Source organism: Zeus faber (assembly GCF_960531495.2).
Source record: "Zeus faber genome assembly, chromosome: 10".
Classification (NCBI taxonomy): Eukaryota; Metazoa; Chordata; class Actinopteri; order Zeiformes; family Zeidae; genus Zeus; species Zeus faber.
In genome coordinates this window covers 13,346,356-13,365,346 of record NC_137199.1, presented here as the reverse complement: position 1 = coordinate 13,365,346, position 18,991 = coordinate 13,346,356, and the positions used below count along the sequence as shown (strand labels likewise).

The 18,991-nt window shown below is 45.0% G+C and overlaps 1 protein-coding gene across 2 annotated transcripts in view; it reads right to left on the bottom strand.

The window, feature by feature from the left end:
- Positions 1–6,965: 6,965 nt before the first annotated feature.
- Positions 6,966–18,991, bottom strand: part of tsc22d3 (TSC22 domain family, member 3) — a gene marked incomplete at its 5' end in the record, with an annotated part of 47,392 nt that continues 35,366 nt past the window's right edge. Inside the window, 3 exons of one of the 2 annotated variants that reach the window (XM_080008434.1) lie at positions 6,966–8,868; positions 9,557–9,608; positions 10,639–11,128. In XM_080008434.1, coding sequence (XP_079864560.1) covers positions 8,506–8,868; positions 9,557–9,608; positions 10,639–10,763 — 540 coding nt within the window. In that variant the 3' untranslated portion in view covers positions 6,966–8,505. Of the gene's footprint in view, positions 8,869–9,556; positions 9,609–10,638; positions 11,129–18,991 lie in introns of those variants that run through there. The other variant, XM_080008433.1, reaches the window with a different exon arrangement.

The window sequence follows — 18,991 nt, the reverse complement described above, 5'->3', positions numbered from 1 at the left end:
GATCCAGGGCCTCGGACCCTCGCTGTGCAGTCATGAGCACGGGCATCTCCCTAAATCCGAAACGCAGAGCCGCTGACCTTTTGTCTTCAGACTGGAAGCTTGTTTTCCATCGCATGCATTCCTGACATGACTTGTGCCGCTCTGCTGCAAAGCAGCTCCGGGGGAAAAAAAACTAATGTCCCGATTGACCCAAAATGTGGATTTCTGCTGAATACCCACCTTTCCTTTTTTTGTTTGTTTGTTTTGTGCTAGTCACCCGGAATCCCACACGGCACGGCTGCCTGTGAAAGAACCAGCCTTTCTCGTTTGAGGGGCCTGTGGTGACGGCCTGTATCTGCCGTCGCGCTGAATAACCAACGAGGAAAAAGTAAATATGACCTGGGATCAGCTTGTTTGACTTCTGTCTGCGTGTTGTTCGTCGTGAATCATACATAATCCATAATAATCTGTGGCCTATGGAGTGGATCATAGCAAACTGCCCAATTTGCCCTCCATGGTTTTGTCGAATGACGCAAAAATAGTCATGACACGTTTCAGGTTCACTTGGTTTTAATGTTGCCCACTCTTACTGGAGTGGCTCTCATTTAAAAGAGCTGTTTGCTAATCGTTTGTGAGCCTTGCATTAATAATTATTAGTAGGCCACAATAATAATAATAATAATAATAATAATAATAATAATAATAATAATAATAATAATAATAATAATAATAATAATCATAATTATTATTATTATTATTATTATTATTATTATTATTATTATTATTATCATTATTATTATTATTATAACAATAATAACAATAATAATAATAATATTAAACACAGTCGTTTCAAACATGTTTCAGAAGTTTTTAGTGGTTAACATGATAGTGATGTAGTGCCACCGGATTATTTCATTGTGAAATGGTGCTGTGCTCAAAAGAGGTTGGGAAACACAGCTCTAAGGAATGATTCAATCTGTATCATTTCAAGTTTACAGTAGATATGTTCCTTGTGGTCGTTAAGAAAATATGATAATTCAACATTTTTCCCAGCCTGTACTGTAGCTCACATTGCTGCTGCAAATTGTTAAAAAAAAACAAAAACAATAATTCACCATAGTTGCATCTCATGACCCCCAATATTTCTTATCCAAGTTTTCAGATTCTCTGTTTGAATTCCAGCTCATTAATCCTCATGTTTTATGTCCATTTTCCACTTTATTGATTCATTAAGAAATTCAATTCAATCAAGAATTGGTACATTTTTATTTTAAATTCGTGGAAAGAACCAACAAATAAAGATCGCTCATTGTAACTGAGCCCGATGCAAGTTAAACCCAAAGTTCTATTTAGTTTTTTCCATTCTGACAAATAACCTATTGAAACGGAGCTGTGTATACAAGAGGAACGCAGCCACGCCCGTCTGCAAACTAAAGGCTTCGTCAGTAATTTGGGCGACTTGTGAGGCAAAAACAGGTGTGTGTGTGTGTGTGTGTGTGTGTGTGTGTGTGTGTGTGTGTGTGTGTGTGTGAGTGCGTGCGTGCGTGCGTGCGCGTGTGTGTGTGTGTGTCGGTGCGTGTCTTGTTATGTAAGTGATGCGTGACTTGCATGGAGGCTGTGGATGAAATAATGAATTAGCATCACTCTCTTTTGGCCTTTAAACGACTGTCAGGGAGGTTTTCTAAGAAACTTCAATTAGATCAACTAACTTTTGATCTCATGATTTTTTTTATACGTTTTTATTTTTATTTGTATTTCTTATTTCCTTGTGACCTTTAAGGCTCGGCCCAAGATGACGACTAACAAAGAGGCTTTGAGGTGGTTCATTCTCCCCGTCCCGCTGCTGAGGTCACATTTCATTGCGCTTTAAAACACATTATATTGACGCCCAGAGTGGAATGCATGAATGTTTGGGTGCAGGCGTGTTTGTAATCATGTGAAGCAGCCACTCAAAAACACTCTGTTTATTTTTTACAGTGATGTAATAACCAGTGAGGAGGAATCTATAACTCTATCTATAGCTGTATCTTTAACTGTATCTGTAGCTGTATCTATAGCTGTATCTATAACTGTATCTGTAGCTGTACAGTATCTACAACTATAAATATAACTGGATCTAAAATTGTATCTATAACTGTATATATAACTGTATCTATGACTGTATCTATAATTATAACTATAACTGGATCTAAAACTGGATCTACAACTGTATATATACTGTAACTGTATCTATAACTGGATCTATAACTGTATCTATAGCTGTATCCACAACTATATCTATAACTGGATCTAAAAATGGGTCTACAACTGTATATATAAATGTATCCATAACTGTATCTATAACTGTATCTTTAACTGCATCTATAACTATACGTAAAACTGCATCTATAACTGTATCTATAATTATATCTATAACTGGATCTATAATCGTATCTATATCTGTATCTATTACTATATATATAATTGGCTCTATAACCGTATCCATAACTGTATATATAACTAGATTTATAACTGTATATATAACTAGATCCATAACTGTATATATAACTGGATCCATAACTGGTTCTATAACTGTATCATTAACTGTATCATTAACTGTATCATTAACTGTATCTATAACTGGATCTATAACTGTATCCATAACTGTATATATAACTGGATCTATAACTGTATCCCTAACTGTATATATAACTAGATCTATAACTGGATCTATAACTGTATCCATGACTGTATATATAACTGGATCTATAACTGTATCCATAACTGTATATATAACTGGATGTATAACTGTATCCATAACTGTATATATAACTGGCTCTATAACTGGATCTATAACTGTATCCATAACTGGCTCTATAACTGGATCTATAACTGTATCCATAACTGTATATATAACTGGATCTATAACTGGATCCATAACTGTATATATAACTGGATCTATAACTGGATCCATAACTGTATATATAACTGGCTCTATAACTGGATCTATAACTGTATCCATAACTGGATCTATAACTGTATCCATAACTGTATATATAACTGGCTCTATAACTGGATCTATAACTGTATCCATAACTGGCTCTATAACTGAATCTATAACTGTATCCATAACTGGCTCTATAACTGGATCTATAACTGTATCCATAACTGTATATATAACTGGATCTATAACTGGATCTATAACTGTATCCATAACTGTATATATAACTGGATCTATAACTGGATCTGTAACTGGATGGAGTGTTTGGACAATGATTCTACATAACTACCCAAAACAAGGGCTCATGGCAGGTTAGTGATAATAACAGTTATATATTCTATAACCCCTTAACTGAGATGTTAGTTCCAATTGGACCCCGGCTCCCAAACCGACATGATGGATATGGTTGTCTGCCGGACACACATGTTGAGCGTGGAGCTGCATGAAATCCAATCAGGACAAATCACCTCCTTGCATGCAAACCCAACCACATGTAGGAAGAGGGCGAGGGCTCTTCATCCCAGTGCTCCAACTAACCCTCCATCCAAAACAGATGTTCTGGGTTTTTTTAAACATTGCATAACAGCAGTAATCCGGTCTGACCACCATGCCCGCTACCCATGGAGGAAGTCTCCAAGCAAGCAGGAACCTAAAATGTACAAATTCCACACCTAAGGCGGTTCTCTCTCTCTCTCTCTCTCTCTCTCTCTCTCTCTCTCTCTCTCTCTCTCTCTCTCTCTCTCTCTCTCTCCCTTTTGAATATTTAACTCTGCTTCGTGGAAAGTTGGAAGTCGTCACTACTGACGCCTTGACTCGCAGCTCCCATGTGTACAAGTGAAAACCCCTTAATCGATGCAACGTATTGCGTACGTATGAGCGATTAATGAGATTTCCGGGGGCAAGACACCTGCAGCACGTTAAAATAAAAATGACGCCATAGGAGACGTCAGAGAAGTCGGGAGGGGGAGACGGTTCATATAGGCTTTTTTTTTTTTTAAGTCAGTTTAAAAATACGTTTTAGCACGTCAAGTGTTGAAATAATTATGATATTCTGTGTTTTACACTTCCTCAAATTTAACAATGCCACCGATGAATTTAGATATTGAAAAATACCACATTTCACATACCATCAAGTTGATTTATTTGTTTCCCTCGTCAGTTTAAGAAGTGACACCAAAATGTCCCTGGAACAAACTGTCACCAGATCAAAATAAAAATAAAAATAGGATAGAACGTTGGGCCGAGTGCAAAAGCAAAAGAACACGTTTGGAGCCAAAATCCGGCTGTAATTGCCTCCAGATTTGAGAAGCAGTACTTGAAGAAGTAAAAGTAGTCACAGCGCTGACTGACTTTTCCACTGCAGCTACCCCAGGCCATAATCTACAGTATAAATGGTTATTAATCTTCATATTATTTTTATATATCCTTATATTTACAATGAAGCGGGCTGGACCTCTTATTGGTTACCCTTATTGTAATTGCTCGGCGTCTGTTTTTTTTCGGGCTTAAAGCATCTGAAACACGACACCAGCAGTACGCACAGACATGGTTGAGGTCTCGTCAGAACTGAGACGTTTCCGACGTTTTGTCATTGGAGCTTGATCAACAGCGATCCACATTTGGAGCAGCAATTAGTGAAAAACTGTCTTAATCTCATACGTTTCAGGAGCTGTATTGTGTCATCATCTAGACAGACGGCCTGAGCGGGGGGCTGCGTTTAAAGGAAACTCGGAAAACTGCAACTTGTGCACCGTTTTACAAAACATGTGACACGAGCAGCCAATTGCAGCTGACGCAGCGGGTGTTCCTCAAACGGCAATTTGAACTCGAATTCGCCCCCCCCTCCCAAGCGTGGCCCCCATCCCCGCAAAAGGAGAGCAATTAAAGAAATAATTATCAGTGTATTAAGTATCAAGATTATCAGTGACATCTGGTCTGACACGGTGGGGGAGAGTCCCTCGGTCAGCTCCAACCATCCCCACGAATAATCACAGAGCGCAGATTTGGGAACCTCTGAAACGTGTAATACGTAACTAACATGGCTAAACTGGACCCTGTGTATTGGTGCCTGCAGCAATTATTTATGAATTATTAATTGTTATTATTATTATTATTATTATTATTATAGTCATTATTGTTATTATTATTATTATTATCGTTATTGTTATTATTATTATTATTATTATTATTATTGTTGTTGTTGTTGTTATTGTTGTAATTATTGTTGTTGCTGTTGTTTTGTTGTTGTTATTATTATTATTATTATTATTATTATTATCTTTTTTGTTATATTATTATTATTATTGTTATTTTTGGGAGTTGGAATTCCTAACATGTACAGGGGTTCCATTGACTTTCAATTTGAGAGTTTTAATGTATACATTTCTATTTGATGAAAGCATTTCTCAGGACCTTCAGCTGGTTTTCAGCGACATGTTCCATCGAAACAACTGAACCCCTTTTTATTTTCTCATTTCATAAAGAACGTAGGCCAGACGCTGCTTCACTCTTTGGATATTTGATCTCTGGAACGTGGTTCTGGGCTTTCCACAGTGCCACGGTGAAGGCTAGCTGGCCCAGATCCTAGTCCAGGCTGGCCCTGATCCAGGTGCTGGTCCTGGTCCTGGTCCAGGTCCCAGTTCAAGGGAAGAAAAACAGTGTCGAGTTACATGCGAGTCCCAGTGATTGCTGAGTGGCTGCCAAACGGTCCAGGTCCCAGGTCCTCATCGCGGTTCAAGTCCAGGTACAGGTCCTTGTACTGTCCCTGGTCTCTGGTACCTGATGCAGGACAGGTCCAGGTTCCAGCTCGTGGGAAGACAAACAGTCTCAGGTTTCATCGCATTGGAAAGCTGTCAACAGAAACTGGAACACGGGTTGCCAAACATCCCAGGTCCGGCTCCTAACCCTGGTCCTGATCCCAGGTCCTGGTCCTGCTCCTGACCCGGGCCCAGGCTCAGGCTCAGTCTCACATCCCGGTGCCTGGTCCTGGCCCTGGTCCCGGCTCAAGGGAAGACAAACAGTCTCTGGTTACAGGCGACTGTCTGCCAAACTGTCTGAGGGGAAACACTGAGGGGAACAAAGTGTTTTGTCCAAAACCCTGCATGTGCCAACACAGTAATTATTACTTAAGAGCCGTTGGCAAAACCCTTTAAAATACATTTTTTTGTTTTAATTTATTATTTAAAAGGTTGGAATTTAGAAAATAACGTGTTGATGTCCAACACTAAAGTTATTTTAATTGTTCTAGTTAAGTATCCATGTGAAGAAATGCCACTGAGCGGGCGTTATCGTGTGATATTCGACCACAAATCCCCAGAAAAGCCGCCAAAAAACCCCAAAACAATACAACCCGGGGATATGGATACATGCAGGAGAGGCACTTTTTCAGTAGATTTGGGGAAAAAGAGAGAATGATTGGTCTGAAAACACAGATCGGATGCTTCCTGTAGCGGTACTTTTGGTACAATCGTCCAGCGTCTTGCCCTCGCAATGCATTGTGGGATACGCTCGACAGTATTTGCGACAACTTTGCTCACACTATTTCATGCACACTAAGGGTTTGCACATACTGTCCTGAACACTAATTTGGCAAACTACATAGGAGTTTGCCAAATGAGTGCATTTTGGACGGGGTGCATCTCAGATATACCCGTAATTATATTGTAGGAGTCTTAATGTCATAGAGCAGTTTTTAACGATGGTTCATATTCAGCTCAAATGCTGCTAAATTGCTAAAAAAAAAAATCCTCCCCGTCATTAAATATACCTCTTTTACCAATGTAATTTGCGGTCTTTCCGAAACGGAGAAACCGTAACATCATAGTTCCACAATATAGTAACATAGTTACATTATACTGCTTTGAACCCCTTATCAACTTATATATTTTGGTGTGAAAGGAATGATTTTATGAACTATTCTGTTAAAAATCCTCACAGCACTCTTCTTGCGAGGCCGGCGATGCCTTAAAGTCCGAGCGAGGAGAAAATAGAGACAGTGTCAACAGACTGCGTTGTGTAAACATAAGGTTTATTGCGAATGTGCATTTGTATCCATACACCATAGTGAACACCTATTCCCTGGATACAGAACAGCAACAACACCATTATCTTTACAAAACAAAACAAATAAAAACCAAACAAAACAAAAAAAAAAAACCTTTAGTGCTGCTAGCCAGACTTCTCCCTGTGAAGTTGTAACACATGGTCCTGGTTTTATGGTTCGGCTCGTTCCGGAGAGCACGGGCACGAGGCGGAAGGTCTTTGGTAGCTAGAGTTTGGTGTGAAATTCGTGGTTTTCCCTCTCGTCACTACATCCAGGCACTGGTGTCATGCCGTCGTTTTGCAGGGTCGGCGTCCGAAATCGGAACGTTTGGGAAACGCAACAGAACAGGAGGAGGAGAAGAGGACGAAGCGGAAGAGGAGAAGAACGCCTGCGGATGTCAGGAGCGCTTCGCCGTCCCCGCGAAAAAGCTCCGGGCGCCTCATCCCTAAAACTGGGACGATCTTGCCCCTAAACTCACCCTCCCGTATATATAAAAGAAACAAACAAAGAAAAACAAAGAAAAAAACTAAACAGAATGTACAAAGATCCTATTTTTACAAAAACGGCAGATTTTCTTTTCTGTTCAAAATCACAAAACAAAACAAAAATAAAAACAACAGGATTCTTTTTAACGCCCCCCCCCCAGAAGCACATAAGCCCCCAAAACGGCAGACGATGATACAAGCATTGCAACTGGTCGCCTAAAAGCCCAAGCTGCGCTGACTTTAACTCGACCTTTAGCATAACGTTGTTTACGGTTTAATGTACAATAACATCGAGAGCAATACATGGATCGATGGATGTTGTCGACAGTCCTAGAAGGGTTCCTCTTGAAGGGGATCGCCGCGACCGGGAGGAGTCCACCGAGCTTGGCGGGTCGTAGAGATCCGCACGTCTGAGACATGGAGGACTGTCTTTGGACGGGTCTCCAAATTGGGCTGGGACCCTTATGTTGTCAACGGTTAGCACCCCCTCCCCCCCCTAGCACCACCACCATCACAAGGGGCGTAAGGCGAGGCATGGGGGACGGGGGAGCCGGGGAGTTGGGCGCTTCCCCACCCTTTGGACTGTCCCAAAGCAAGCGCTCGGCGGCGTCCTCAGCCTCCGGCTTTCTCTCAGCGCTTTTGTCTTCTATGAACGGAGACTAAGACAAACAAAGAGTTTTTTGGACCGTGGACGGCGTCCCGGGGTGACCGGCCCAGAGGGGCCGACCAGGCGCCGGGTCAGGGCGTCTTCAGGAACCGGCCTGGGCTGTATTTTTCAGTGTCAACAGGTTGTTATATGCGTGTCTCGTTGGGTCGGTTTTTCGGCCGCGGGGGGGGGGGGGGGCTTCCTTTCCCCCTTGACCATCTCACGTCTCCGGGGAAGACGTTTGTGTTTCTTTCCTCCCCGTCCGGCGGCGGCGGCACCAAGGACGATGACAACTTAACAACGTTTCAACGTCAAAGTGGAGGTCCATTGCGGATGTGAGGCAGTGGCTCTGCCCGCCCCTAGGCAGAGCCACTTACACAGCAGACCCGGCGCTGAAGGAGCAGGGCTGCTGGAGCTTCTGCTGCTGCTGCTGCTGGTGGACTTGGAGCTGCTGGAGCTGGTGGAGCTGCTGCTGCTGCTGCTGCTGCTGCTGCTGCTGGTGGTGGTGGTGGTGGCGTTCCGGGACGGTCTGCGCCAGCTGGTTGTCCAGTGGCGACAGGGCGTCGGCCGGGATCCGCGACTGGAACTTCTCCAGCTGCTCCGGGCTGGCCAGGTTCTTCAGCAGGTTGTTCTCCCGCTCCAGCTGGTTGTTCTTCTCCGCCAGCTCCTTGATCTGCTCCTTGAGGATCTCCACCTCCTCGCGCACGGCGTACATCAGGTGGTTCTTCACCAGGTCCTGCCGTCGGAGAAAGAAGGTGAAGCGAGGTTAGAGAGAGAACGGTCTCTGGAGAGCAACATGCAGACACAAACCCCACAGGCTGGTGGGCTTCAGTCACGGAGCACCCCCGATACTCAATATCTCAACTGTTATGGGCAGATTCTGGAAATGATGGTGTCAGAGTCTGGCGTTTGGGAGTTTTCCCCGTCTTATTAAGCTTTTTTTTTTTTGGCCGACATTCTGGGGCTCCCTGCCTTCCGGTCCTGCAGCAGAGACCTCTGCCTCGCATGTCACGTGTCGTAAGCGTGCTAGTGTACGGCCCACGCTGCAAACACAAACACACTACAGCGTATTGGCGTGCATGGACACGTGCACGGCCATGTGTTCAGTTCAATCCAAGGCCGAGGAAGATTCTTGCCGGCAATCGGAGTCTAAGCTATTTTTCCTATCCTGTGGTGCAAAATACAATGCTTAGATTGACCAATTCAGTAGACAGAGAACTGTCAGGCAATGAAAACTTTACGGCTTTCTCCGCCTCTGCAATAGTAAACATGGGCACGGCCTATATGTCTCAAAATAGTATCTCCGTACTATCAACTCGGTGTGACTTGAGAGAACCAAATACAAAATATCGAGGGCTTATGAGGGATGTGTAAACGGCTGCACGAGTAGTTTCGCAGCGAGTTGCCATTTTCTGTAAACTTACCATTGCCTGTTCGATCTTGTTGTCGATGGCCACAACGCTAGCACCAGAGGCGCTGCAAGAGAGGAAAAAAAAAGGGAAAAGACACCATGAGCCGAATGTCGCACGGAGACATAGTCACCAGGAGCCGCTTTCAGAGCAAAACACAGGGCTCGTGCGTGTCCACATCATCACATCACAGCCGCAGCAGTTTGGTGAATAAGTGGAGTTCAGACTGAGAATCAGAATTTCTTTATTCGGCCAAGTGCATTGTCACATACAAGGTACCAGACTTGGGGGTCGGCGCATTGTTGTAGACGAGACGAGCGACGTAAAACAGCAACACTAAATGTTGAGAATAGGCAGAGGGTTCTGGGCACGACGCGTACAGAGTGTATAAGTATGGACACAATAATATGAACATGCACAACAATGGAGGAACTATGAGTCTGTTCAACTTTTTCAGAAAAGAAAGTGGAACTGCATAGAGCTCAGTGTGCCTGGGCCCTGTCCCACTTCGACAAACCGACAAAGTCCAGGTAAAAGTTCAGGATCCACTGTTATGCTGACGACTGAAAATGCAGTTTGGACGTGAATGCAAAGTTTGACCGATAAAATGATCATCATAAGGAGTTTTATTATGAACAATAACAATAATTATTATTATGATAATAATATTTACAATGTTGTTAGCCGGATTTCAAGAAAATTGTAATTTTATTTTTTTCACATCTTGAATGCAATGTTTGGATTTTGAATGCAAAGTTTGACCGATAGAAATACAATAATAATACTATGTTTAATTATTATAATTACATTTTGATAACATTAATGGCATGTTAATATAGTTATATATTTCTAATTTGTTTTATATATGGTTAACATATTCTGTATCCGGATTAAGGCATACATTATAAATTATTATAAATATGTATTTCGAAAAGAAGATTGGGCACGCAGGAGGGATCACCACGGTGAGATTGTGCGGACATTTTGGTCACTTGTACATTATTATTATTATGATTATTATTATTATGATCATGACTGTTATTATTATTATTATTATTATTATTATTTTAGAGATCTATGAAGCGCAGTGAATGTACCTGTTGTCCAGTTTGACGGACACCACGTCGCCCCCCAGCAGGGAGGAGAAGAAGGAGATGGAGAAGTTGTGCAGCTGGTACACCGCCACCTCCATGGGCGTCTTCCCGAACATCTCCGTGCTCATGTTCAGGACCAGGCTGGTCTGCAGGACGCTTCTCGCCACCTTGACGGCTGGTCGGGTCCCTGGCTTACAGATCCGGGCTTGGTTCGTGGGGGTCGTGGGGCTGTTGTGTTTTCTTGTTTTTTTCGCGGGGGGTGGGGTGCGGTGTGGGAGCGGGTGGGAGTAGCGGGGGGAGGCGGGGGTTTGTTTTTCAGCTCGGAAGCCGACGCACGGTGCCCGGGCTGCGGGTCGGAGCGGAGCGGAGCGCCGCGGTGCGTCGGTGCGGAGCTTCGTTGGGCGGACGGACGCGGGGATCCGGGTGGTTGGCGAGGGAATGGAGCTATTTTCTGCCACCGCCCGCCTTAAGAGGGGAGCGGGCGGGGCGTCGTTTGGCCGGGTGCATATCTTATGCAGATGAGGCGTCTGGCTCCGCGGGCTCCGTCGGCTCTGCCCCCGTTCTGAACCCGGCTCCTCCTCTCCCCCCTCCCCTCCGGCTGCAAGTAGCGGCGGGCATCTCGGCTCCGCGGAGGGACGCCGATCCTACGGCTCCGTTCGTTTCCGAGAGCCGCTCCAAACAATCGCGCTCCCTTCTTTCGGTCCGTGTGCGTATCGGCGAATGGCTTCAATAACACCCGAAAATAAATGACACTCCGCCCAAGTATGTTTATTGTATTTCGTTCATTTGTATTTATTTATCTATTTGGGGGATATTTAAAGGATTCACGTTAAAAAAAAAACCTCCCTAAAGCATCGCAGAAAAAACAAAACAGTATTGTACGATATTCGGAGACGGCAGCCTCAACAAACAGCGCGACGTATCGGTCTGTAAAACCCGGCAAAGGGAGCTCATCAACGGGGCCGTTCCGAAGCGCCGGAGCGTTCGCGAACGACCCAACACTAGGCTGCAGCGGCAGGGTCCGACCCGGGGACCCGCTCCCCCAACGCACGCTGTGACCTATAGTTTATGTTTCCATCTCTCTTGTTGTTGTTTTTTTTTTTTATGTCTTATTTTTCTTATTTTTTTTTATCTTAACATAAATAGATTTGTATTTTTTTTTTGTATTTTTTATATTGTCTTTTCTTTTCAGTTTTATTGTTCACATAGTTGTATCGTTTGTTATTGACTTATATATATATATATATTTTTTTTTTTAATCTCTTTCGTATTTCTACCTTGTTTTATTTTTATTTTTATTTTTTTATATTTTTTTGCTTATCTGTTTTTTCTTTTTTCTTTTTTTAATTGAAGTATTTATTTAAAGTTTTGGCAAACGATCATAATAGCAGTACGTGTGTGTGTGTGTGTGTGTTATGTACTGTATTGTACTTTTTGTAAAGCAGACAAAAACACCTTTTTCATCGCGATTCCATTCATTCTCACAGCTTTTTTTTTTGTTTGTTTGTTTTTTTTACTGCATAACCCTCCAAACGCTCCAACACACTGATGCAAAGAGATGCATCACTTGCGAAGCGCAAAGATTTTTCGAGCTTTCACGTTGTTATTGTGTTCACTGCAGTGGGAGATTCCCCGCACAGGTACTTTTCCACGTTTCCAGGTAAATTTCCTTCCTCTCAACTCAGGCACTCTGGCCGCCTCTAGTGTCCAGCGCCAGTACCGCACCCACCCATAGGGGTTAATGTACATGTCTGTGTGTGTGTGTGTGTGTGTGTGTGTGTGTGTGTGTGTGTGTGTGTGTGTGTGTGTGTGTGTGTGTGTGTGTGTGTGTGTGTGTGTGTGTGGAGGGGGGGGGGGGTTTCCACGTTCCTCGGTTCGAGATGGAAATGTTTGTTTTGGTTTTTTTTGCTCTCCTGTAAATGTCTCCTTCGACTCTTCTGGGAACCCTATACTTTCCAGTACATTTCCATGTCTTCCAAGGACAATTTACAAAGACCTGCATTCAATCCACATTCATATGAATTCATGGGACAAGGAAATTAAGCCAAAAAACGATGTTTTCGAAGACAGAGGTCAACAAATGGATGTTGTCATCCAACAATTTACATTCGAAAAAAAAAAACCATTTATACCTCGAGGTTCTCAATAACGTGTAAAGCAATGTCTTTCACAGAAACACATTAGGCTCATGCACTTGCTTTTCCCGCTTTTCCCATCACCGTTAGCCACATGACAATGAGCCCTTCACACTAAACAGCCCATAGTTTATAAAACTCAGTTCCACAATCAACAGGACCGGGTATCGGTGCTCAATACCTTTTTGAAGGTGTCTACCGAAACAACCCAACACCAAGTGGTATCGAAACTTCTCCATTCAAAAGATGCCTGCATTCGATCCTTTTTGTACCCAGATCTAGTAAAAAATGACTTTGTTTGGTTTTTCTCGCGAGCGTTCTTCTCTCCTTGCTGTGATCATTCCTCCTGTACTGGCTATCAGGAGGAATGATTTATCTGTTTAAAATGACACTGCCCCAATGCTTCATTGGAGAGCTTCGCACAGTTATTTAATAAATATTTCAATCATTTTAAAACACTTTCAAAATGTATTTGTGTAAAAACCATTTGGATGGGGAAGAGTGGTGGCATTTCATGCAACTGGATGCTTCCTTTCACATGATGGTTATAGTCGAAAAAAAAAAAAAAAAGGATTGTTATTTTTTATACTTTATTTTTAAAACAATACACAGCCCTAATCGAAATGCATGTTTCCCGTGTTTTCTGACATCGATTTTATTTGATTTGGTTTTATTTCAGTGCATATTTCTTATGTGACCTATTTACCACAACTGCATGCAGAGTTTCCTTCTACAGGGCAAACAAGGGTAGGGCCACAAAGAACAATTACAAAACCACCAAAACCTAACCTTAACCACCTGCCGCCTTCTCAAAGTTTGAACTTTGCACGACACCACGGATCCACCGGGCAAAGTGTGATTGAGCAACCGCCCGCCCTCATTAAGTCCCATCACCTGTCACACAAGGTCGCTCCTCCCTGACGCTGTAATAAAAACAAGGCAATTAATGACTATCTCCCAAAGAGTGTTGGCAATAATTACAAGGCAAGGTTCATCCTCTGCGCCGTTCCAACGCTGACGCAACGTCGCCCCAAGCCGGAATGCGATTCAGGTTAAAAATAAGAAGAAAGGAGAACGGCGATGTCTCCAAGGTTCATTTCACACCCCGCTTTCTCCAGATGGAAAAGGAAAGACAAGGCCGTGTTTGGTGATCGTAAAAGTCATTGCTTTAGCGCCGCCACGGCAACGAGTGATAAACTAAGATCGGACTTTATTGATCCGGGGGGGGGGGGGGGGGGGGGCGTGTTCGGATAAAGCCGATTCTCAATCACGGCGACTGAATCGCCCGAGCGTCGATAACTGATCGAAGTGAACAGAGTACCCGCTTGGAGGAAGATTGACAAGATGGAGAATTGTTATTGTTTATGCTCGATAGACTGCGCTCCCCAACGAGGCGGAACGAGTGATAAGAGATGGTTTTATCCAGCAGGGAAACATGACGGTGATAGGGGCCACTGCATTATTGATTTTCATTTTCATTTTTTTGGACCCCCTCCGTGCACACATACACACACCCACACACCTGAAAAGCAAAATTGCGATGTCACCACACCATGACTAGGCTTGTTCAGCACCACACACCCCCCCGCTGAATTTTCGTCTCTTCCAGCTTTGTCACCTGCAGCTCGACATGCCCGACTTGAGGACTTATTTCTACTTAACATTTAACTTCTGGTCCTAAAATCAATCATGTGAGATGGGGGGCAGTGACCTGGAATTGAACTATTTCTGCATGCTGCGCCATTGGAAAGCGGGAAATTGTTTAAAAAAAAAAAAAAAAAACGACCCCAAAAAACACTGGAGACGGCCCTTTAAATAGTGCACCTGCTGGGTGCCGCCTGGGCACTAACTGCTATGGTGAAACAAGGCCATTCGGTGGCTAGACCCCACCTCCCCCCCCAAAAAAGAGGTATGTTATGTAACCAAGCAATTAAGGGAGGAAGGGGAGGAAGCTCTGGCTTGGGGTTGCTCTAACAGGGTGGGGCAGAAAGCACATGGATGGAGCACCAGGGGCACCAGGGGCATGGGGGAAACAGGTGCATCTGAGCACCAGGAGCATCTGAGCACCCGGTGCATCTGAGCACCAGGGGCATCTGAGCACCAGGGGAATCGGGGCACCAGGGCATTGGAGCGCCAGGGCCATCAGGCCCCATATTTCCTGTCGCCTTGGATTTTTATACAGTGTCCATACGGTTGCCAGGTTTAATACCGGGTCCCGCTGTGGAGATGAGGGTATGGAGCATCACCCTGACCTGCGCTAATCCTCCCCAAATCCCCCAAGCCAAGTCAACCATGACACAAATCTGCAGGGCTCACATATTGGACGTCTGCCGATGGGTCAGAGGCTTCAGAAAGTCACTTCATACAAGAATATATCCAACCAAATGAAACAAATATGATCAAGACAGTGGTTCATTCTTAACAGGATAGTGATCTGTTTCCTGAAAAAAGTGGACTTTGCATGAAAAGGGTTGTAATTCCGAAGTTATGGAACCGATATTCGTGGAAAAACTCACATCGAAGCAGACAATCTTTACTTTAAGCTCACAGTAATTGTTTTATTGTTTATGGAAATGATTAGATAGAAAATGTGTCACCGTCCAATTTCAGCACCGTAGTTAATTAAATCTCTAAAAATACTGGACTCAGTAAATGAAGGGAATGTTTGTCCGTTCAATACACGGAGGCTCCCCGGAGGCTCTCACCGTGTGATTGAACATTACGAAAGTTTCAACAAAAGCTCGGACTCCCCAAGTCGGACTTTTCGTTTCACCCCAGTGGGAAACCCATCTGAGCTGCCGTCTGTCTGTCTCTCTCTCTCACTGTCTCTGGCTCGGACAAAATCTCCCATGAGTCACTGGGAAGTGGCGAGACGGAGCCACTCTTTCCATCAGATGTCCCTCGCACAAAGCCAGCAGCGTTGCTTACATAACGCCCTGAATCATCCCCGTTGGAAGAGCCAGGAGCCAAAAAAAGCAAATGATTTCAGAGCGGCCCGGGACGTCGTGGTCGATGTTGGATTCGCGGTGAGGATGCACCAAAGTACAATGGCTGCAACCTGCGTACTTGCATTTTGACAGGGAATTTCATCTGCGGAAATGCTGAATTTCTGGATCGTCAGAATCAGCATCCGACTCCGAATCGGTTTATTTCAACCAAGTATATTTTAACACGAGAGGAATTTGTGGCGGTAAGGATCGGTCGATCGCTGAACAGACAATTTGCAACAAAGAAATATATTTGCGGTCTGAAAAAAGTAAACAACAATAGCCAAAATGTACAAAAATAGCCAAATTTCCATTGAATAATGGCAAAATAAAAAGAGAAGCAACACATGCATATTCATATACAGACTTTTTCAATTAAGTCCATTTTCCTTCTTTTTTTTTTTTTTTTAATTGTTTCTATTTGATGACCTTCTAATAATGCAAGCATGTTTAGTTGCACGTTGTGTAGGAAAGGTGCTATACAAATATAGGTTATTATTACTATCATCATCATCATCATCATCATTGATATTATATGATTGTTGTTATTATTAGTCTTAATAATCTTATAATAATAATAATAATAATAATATTATTGTTATTATTATTATTATCATTATTATTATTATAATGCACTATCCCTATTCTTGCAAAAGGGGGAATCCATGACATGGTGCATCAGTGTAGCAGATGCAGACAGGTGTTTCCAAGGAGCTTTAGGCTACCATGTCAGCGTGGGCAAAAATGTAGCATCTGCTGCTGAAAATCAATACTGAACATGATTGTCACGATCCCACACACTACATGCAGCACACTGCATTTCCCAAATCGATATGTGTCAAATCGCTCAGTCCATCTCTGCCCTCGGACAAAAGACCTGACATCGTAAGGACGTGACGGCGTGGATCTACCGAACCCCAGTCCAGGCTCTACTTGTCGCCGTTTAACGAGGAGGAGGAGGAGGAGGGTAAAACAAAGAAATCCCCCAAGGCTGCGTTACCAGTGGATACAGAAAGCTAAGAGAGGCGTCTTTAAAGCGTCCTCCAGGGAGGCTGGTGGAGACGTCTCCCCCCCCGACCCCGGGTCCCACTCCTCTCCCCTGCAGATACAATGGACGAGCACAAGCAGCGGAAAAGACGGAGAATGGCAATCCCGATCCGCTCAGACGCTCATGCGATCGTCCCGAAAGGTCGGGCGAGATGCGTCCGTCACGAGAGAGACTTCGAGAGCTTTGAGGTATTCAACACCGAGACCACCGGACGCCTGCCGTTACCTTCCCTGTCCTATCCCTGCCCCACCGATTCTCACTGCCCGGCACAGAATCAGTCAGTTGACGTGCGGATTAAAACAGATTTTACACGGTTTGCCACACGTCATTTGCTTCGTCTCACTAGTTTTGGCGACGCCGCGGCGTTAACGGCCCAGCGGAGACGAGTGCTTTTTAACATTCTGAACCTTGGCGCCGTGCTCCCACCCTCTCGGCTGATAGTCTCGCTGAGCGCAGGTGGTTGGGACGGCGGGAACAATGTGCTACGGACAATCTGATCCCCCTCTGATCGGCGAGATAGCGGGATCGCGTGCTCCCCGGGGGCGACCGGGTTGAGGTCTTTTTTGTTTTGTTTTTTTCCCCGGAATGCGTTCAGTGAGGCAAAAGCTCCGGAATGTCGGTCATGCCGCTCACGTCCGTCTACGTCAATTTTTTTTCCAAAAAGTAAGTTCCTCTTCCTGTCCCCTCCCTCTCCACTTACCGCCACTCGGGCCTCTTGAACACGCTCGGGGAGTAAGGGGGAGAGTAGCCGGTCGCCCATGTAGCGTAGCCAGAATGCTGCTGCTGCCGCTGGTTGCGGTTCCGGTGCCGGCGGCGGCTGGGGGTTAACTCGGACGGCTCGCCGGCCGGCCTCTGGGCGAGCGCGGTCCAACCGGGGGAGGGCGGCCCGGCCCCGGCGGCGGGGTCCGCCGCGCCGGGACGCAGCGGCCTTGACTGAGGCCGTCCCATGGCGGCGAGAGAATGACCGGCGGGCGGCGGCTGGTTCGGGAGGCTCCGCTGCGCCGTCTGCGGCGGTGCTGCTGTCGTTTGTTCTCAGAGGACAAAGGGAGGATTGAGCGAGTGCGGCTTCTACGGACACTGGGCGCTGGCACGAGGGCCGTCACCATCATGACACTGGGGTGGACCATTTAATGGTCATGGATGCAGTGGCGGACCGTCAGGCTACCATTTCTCAGAATGGAGAAAAATGCGTCTCGTCGGGTCTGGTGAGACGTATCACCTCTCATGACGTTCTGAGCGCGACCGACGCTCAGGTTCGGGAAGGGTTTGCCGAAAAAATGTTATCCAATCAGCTTCTGCCTTCCGAATTTCCACGGAGCCCCTCGGCTGTCTGAGCGAATGGGGCCCTGAGCGAATGGGGCGAATGGGGTCAGTTTGGCACTGACAGGCTGATCAGCCAATCAGAGTCAGGTTTGGAGCAGAAGTTCCTTCGGGCAAAGCATCCCATTAAAACACTTCAGCTGTAAATAGTTTCGTTTTAGGACTTTATATGAGACGGCTTCTGTGTTCTGTTGTTACTGGGAAGCACAATGAATTTATCTATCTATCTATCTGTCTATCTGTCTATCTGTCTGTCTGTACTGAAGCAGACGGGGGCGCCCTCCCGTTTCACCACATGAACAAAAAACAAACGATATTCGATTTTCTCCACAAAGGCAATCAAATCCAAAGTGTTTCCACTGCTCCAGCGAGGATCCCAGTGCGGTGCAGCGCTTACTCTCATCCAGGGATTATTTGGAAAAGGTCACTTTGGCGTATTTAGCATTCACCCCCCGCTTATCTCGCTGCTTATTTTTACCTCCCCGTCGCAGGTGGGGCGAGGCGGCGAGATGGCGGCGATCGCAGCGTTATGCAACCTTTTTTTTTTTTGTGTGTGTGCGTGTGTGTGTGTGTGTGTGTGTGTGTGTTCAGACACGGCTGCTGTTTCTGTTCTAAATCCTTTAAACGCCCGTCGAGGTCTCATCATGTCTGTTCTCAGGGCGTAACGAGTGAACGAAATGTTACGGCGAGCGGCGAAACATCCCAATCAGAAGCATCTGGAGCCGGGAGCCACGCCGCGCCGCGCCCTAGTCGCGGCGCTCTTGGTAAACATCTGACGGGGAATACCGTCCCGTCTCCATCTAATCCCTTTTCCTGGCGAGCGCGAAGACGTCTGATATTTATGATGGGTTTACATTGCTCCCCCA